The sequence below is a fragment of the Apodemus sylvaticus genome, chromosome 7 (genome assembly GCF_947179515.1).
Source record: "Apodemus sylvaticus chromosome 7, mApoSyl1.1, whole genome shotgun sequence".
Lineage (NCBI taxonomy): Eukaryota > Metazoa > Chordata > Mammalia > Rodentia > Muridae > Apodemus > Apodemus sylvaticus.
In genome coordinates, this window is record NC_067478.1 from 91,560,223 (window position 1) to 91,565,838 (window position 5,616).

The window sequence follows — 5,616 nt, forward strand, 5'->3', positions numbered from 1 at the left end:
AAGATTTCAAAATATCACTATTTGCAGATGATGTGATTGTATCTTAAGTGACCTCAAAAATTCCACCAAAGAACACCTAAACCTGAAAAACAAATCAGCAAATTGGCCACATATAAACTTAACTCAAACAAATCATTGGCCTTCCTTTAGTCAAAGGACAAAAAGGCTGAGAAAGAAATTAGAGAAACAACTCCCTTCAGCATAGTCACAAATAATATAAAATATTTTGGTGTGACTCTAACTAAACAAGTGAAAGATCTGTATGACAAGAACTACTGTATGTGCATTGGAGGGCCTCGTATAAGCTGGTATATGCTGCCTGGTTGGTGATCCAGTATTTGAGGGTTCACAGGGCTCCAGATTAATCAAGACTGCTCGTCTTCCTACAGGGTCAACCTTCCCCTCAGCTTCTTTCAGCTTTTCTAGTTCAACAACAGGGGTCAGCTGCTTCTGTCCATTGGTTGCGTACAAATATCTGCATCTGACACTTTCAACTGCTTGTTGGGTCTTCTGGAGTGAGGTCATGCTAGGTCACATTTGCAGTAATATTTTCAGACCTTGGGACCTCCCTCATGAACTGGAGACCATTTTGGGCCTGTCACTAGACCTTCTTTTCCTCAGGCTCCTCTTTATTTCAGATGGGAATGATTATGGGTCAGAGTTGTGACTGTGGGATAGACCCCTCTCCCACATTTGGCACCCTGTCTTCCTACTAAAGATGGGATCATATATGTATATGTTTTATTAGTATGTATGCAAGCGTGAGTGTGTGAGTCTGTGTGTGTGTATGTGTGTGTGTATGTGTATGTGTGTATGTGTGTGTGTGTGTGTTTGTAAACATGTATGAATTTGCTTATGAATGTAAGAGTTCAACAACCAGTATATTTCCTTGGCTATCTTATACCTATTATTTTAGATACTATCTATTTAGTTTTGAACAAGAACTTGGTGATTAAACTACGCTTGCAGGCCATGAGGTTAAGGATCCACTTAACTGTGACTTTCCAGTGTGATCATTAGAAATGCTTTCCTTCCATCATACTTTGGATTTTGGGTGAAGGGGGTGAGGGTGGGGGAAGGATAAATCCAGCCTTCCGTCTTATATGTAACCCATTTATTTACTTTGTTGCCTTCCCAACCTCATCTTTAATTTAAAGTGATTTATCAAAAGGACAATTATACCATGCTTTTTCAGTGAATGAAGAAGATTAATTTTGAAATTTTGAATATGCAGAAATATTTAGAAAAGCAAAGATGAAGGAAATTGTTAGTATTTTTAAATTCATTGGGAGAGTTCTACTAACTTCATATTGTGGCTTTCTGTGTAATTTGAAGATTTGCATTTTAAAATTCCATTGTTACTTGAAAATGGGGGGGGCCAGCAGTTTCAACCAGTCGGGACCACCAAGATCTCTATAACACTGGTCCACCAAACAGTCAGCATACACCAGTTGATATGAGGCCCCAAACACACATATAGTAGAGGACTGCTGGTCTCTTTTCATTCAGAGATGATGCACCTAACCCTCAGAGTGACTGGATCCCCGAGTAGTTTAGAGGTCACAAGGAGTGGGAGGTAGGGATATCCATATAGAGATAGAGAGAAGGGAGGAGGTATGTGATATGAAAGAGTCAGAAGGTGGACAAGGGTTGGTAGGGTGGGAATAAAATTTAGAATGTATAAAAATAATTAATGAAAAACATTTATTAAAAAAAGAAAAAAATGGTGTCTGTCCATTTCAGTGATTGTCTTTTAAAAGGTTCTTTTTTGTATAATTCAAAGTTTCATTTGAAGAAAATAATTTTTTTCTAAAGTGGGTACTCATATTTTATATTTTTGAACAATGGATTTTTATTGGATATTGTATTCATTTACATTACAAATGTTATCCCCTTTCCCTATTTCACCTCCTGAAACCTCCTATCCCATCCCTGTTCTCCTGCTTTTATGAGGGTGTGCCCCCTCACACCCTCCCTTTTCTGGCTCCCCACCCTCGCAATCCACTAAACTGGACCATCAAAATTTCATAGAATCAAGGGCATCTTCTCACACTGATACCCAACAAGGCCATCTTTTGTTGCATGTAGGGCTGGAGCCATGGGTCCTTCCATGTGTAATTCTTGGTTGGTAGTTTAGTCCATGGGATCTCTGGGGTGTGTGGTTGCTTTATATTGTTGCTCTACTTATGTGATTGCCATCACCATCAGCTCCTTTAGTCTTTTCTCTTACTCCTCCATTGGGGAACCTGTACTTAGTCCAGTGGTTGGCTGTGAGCAATCTCCTCTGTATATGTCAAGCTCTGGGAGACCCTCTCAGAAGGCAACAATATCAGAGTCCTATCAGCATGCACTTCTTGACATCCACAATAGGGTCCACCTTTGATGATTGCATATGGGATGGATATTCATTGATATAGACAGGCAGAAAGATGACTAGAATAGAATAGAAGACCCAGATGTGAACCCACACACCTATGTTCACTTGATCATTAGGAAATGAGCTAAAACCATCCAGTTGGGGAGGAAACAGCATTTTCAACAATTGGTGCTTGTTCAGTTGGCAGTCAGCATATAGAAGAATGCAAATTGATCCATTCTTATACTCTTGTACATAGCTCAAGTCCAAGTGTATCAAGGACCTACCCATAAAACAGACACACTGAATATAGTTGAAGAGAAAATGGGGAAGAGACTGAAATTCATGGGCACGGGGGAAAAGTTCCTAAATAGACATCAATATTTTATACTCTAAGATCAAGAACTGACAACTAGGACCTCACAAAATTGCAATTCTTCTGTAAGGCAAAGGACACTGTCAATTGCACAAAAGAGCAACCAAAGGTTGGGAAAAGATCTTTAACAATCCTACATCCAATACAGTGCTGATATCAGATATATTCAAAGAAATCAAGAAATTACACTCCAGGCAATTAAATAACCCTATTTAAAATGCAGTACAAAGCGAAACAAAGAATTCTCGACTGAGGAAACTTGATTAATCAAGAAGCACCTAAACAAATGTTCAACATCAGTAGTCATCAAGGGAATGAAAATCAAAACACCCCTATGATTCTACCACACATCAGTCAGAATGGCTAAGATCAAAAACTCAGGTAACACCAGATGCTGGCCAGGATTTGAAGAAAGAGGAATACTCTTCCATTATTGGTTGGATTGCAAGTGGGTACACCCACTCTGGAAATCAATCTGGTGATTCATTTAGAAAATTGGACTTAGTATTACCTGAGCACCCAGCTATAGCACTCTGAGCATATTTCTAAAGGTTGCTCTAGCATATAACAAGGGCACATGCTCTACTATGTCCACAGCCTTATTTATAAGAGCCAGATGCTGGAAAGAACCCAGATGTCCTTCAACAGAGGGATGGATACAGAAAATGTGTAACATTTTCACAATGGATTACTATTAAAAACAATGAATTAATGAAATTTAAGGCAAATGAAAGGAACTAGAAAATATCCTGAGTGAGGTAATCCAATCACAAAAGAACACACTTGGTATGTATTCACTGATAAGTGGATATTAGCCCAAATGCTCAGAATACCCAACATACACAGATCACATGAAGCTAAAGATGAAGGAAGACCAAAGTGAATATGGGTGCTTTTAGAATGCGTACTTTTTAGAAGGGGTAACAAAATATTCATGGGAGCAAATATGGAGAAAAAGTATGTAGCAGACACTGAAGGAAAGGCTCAAATTGATTACAAGTAGATAAGTCTCTAAAGATGATTTTCATAGAACAGATGTGCTATGGGTTATGCTTCCAATGTCCTAGAGGAGGTATGAGAACCATCTTTAATAACACATAGATGGAAAGTCTCTGTTTCTAGTGCTGCCAAGTTATAGTGATGCTCCTGAGCTGAGGACATTAGTATGGAAAAGCCTTACTTTATATCTTTCAGAGACACATTACATAGTGGGAATAGATAAGTGGGATCACTATGCTTCCCAGTTCTATTCCTTCTCATGGATAAGACTAAGTGTTTCATTATAGAATAAGTTTCCTGGAATATTTCAGTTGCCGCTGTGAATTTCACACCACATTCAAGATATCTTCATTTGGTTTCATTATGAAAAATGTGTCATAACCCACTGGGTTGTTCATACTATAAACCTGGACAATAACAATGAATGTTGAAGATCTGGAATATATGGAATACATTTCTTATGCACATCTTCAATTATTCAGCCATGTTATAAAACAGTCTGGTAATACAAAAGTGAGCTACTGTAACAACTGCAAACCCTGACAAATCAAAGGACATATAGTGCCAAACGAAACTAAATCAGGAATATAGTCAGACTATTTGACTCACAACGTAAAAAGAAGACAAATAATAACTGTACCACACAATGACATGCTTTTATTTATTATTTTTGTAAGATTTATTTGCACTTGAGAATGTGATACACTGATAACGAAAGGAAGAAGTTATTTACTTACTGATGTTCTCAAATTGGTAACTAGTGAAGGATGAAAGCTTTCCAATGGTAAGGACCAAAGAAAACCTACAAAAAATGAAACAAGTTAAAAATTCTCCCCTCCAAGTTAACCCCACCCCCATATATAATACAGAGAAGAATCCAGACAAAGATATTAACTAGTACCCAATAACTCTTGGTGTTATAACCAAAGCTAAGAATGATACCAAATTCTGTTTAAAACTTTCTTTTGGTTAAAGTTTTTTTCAGAGCAATTTTAACATCATTGTTCCTAAGACTGTAGATTAGTGGATTCATCATGGGGACCAAAATGTTATAAAAGACAGAAGATATTTTTCCTGTGTCCAAAGACCCTGAAGAGGAGGGATTCAAATACATATATGTACATGATCCAAAGAAGAGGGAAACAGCTATGAGGTGGGAGCTGCATGTGCTGAAGGCTTTGGACCTGCCTTCTGTGGAACTGATTTTGAGGATGCTTGAGAGGATGAATCCATAAGAGGTAAAGATGATCAGAGTGGGTACAAAGATATTTTTTGCTCCTACAATTAAGACCTCTGTCTCATTAACATAGGTGCTAGAGCAGGAGAGCTGTAACAAAGGGAAGAGGTCACAGAAATAATGGTTAATTATGTTTCTATCGCAGAAGGTCAGTCTCAGGACACATCCAGTGTGGATCATTCCATCACAAAACCCCATTAAATATGAAGCAAGCATAAGATAAGAGCACACCTTAGGAGACATGACAACGTTATACAAGAGTGGATTGCAAATGGCCACATAGCGATCATAGGCCATTGCTGTCAGCACATAACATTCAGAAATGAGAAAAAAGCAAAAGAAGTAGAACTGTGTCATGCAACCCTCATAAGAAATGACATTCTTCTTTACTACAAAGTTCATCAGCATTTTTGGTGTAACAACTGAGGAATAACAAAAGTCTATGCAGGACAAATTAAAGAGAAAAAAGTACATTGGAGTGTGAAGGTGAGAATTCAGAACAATCAGGAGGATCAAAGTCAAATTCCCCAATGTGGTTATCATGTAAATCATCAGAAAGACTAGGAAGAGGGGTATTTGTAGGTCAGGCTGGCTTGTTAACCCCATCAAGATGAACTCAGTGACCAGAGAAGCATTTTCCAGAGCCAT

General features: G+C 38.1%; 1 protein-coding gene across 1 annotated transcript; it reads right to left on the reverse strand.

The window, feature by feature from the left end:
* Window positions 1-4,683: 4,683 nt before the first annotated feature.
* LOC127690037 (olfactory receptor 145-like) lies at window positions 4,684-5,616 on the reverse strand. Its single transcript, XM_052189599.1, has one exon. The coding sequence runs from the start codon at window positions 5,614-5,616 to the stop codon at window positions 4,684-4,686; it is 933 nt and encodes a 310-aa protein (XP_052045559.1).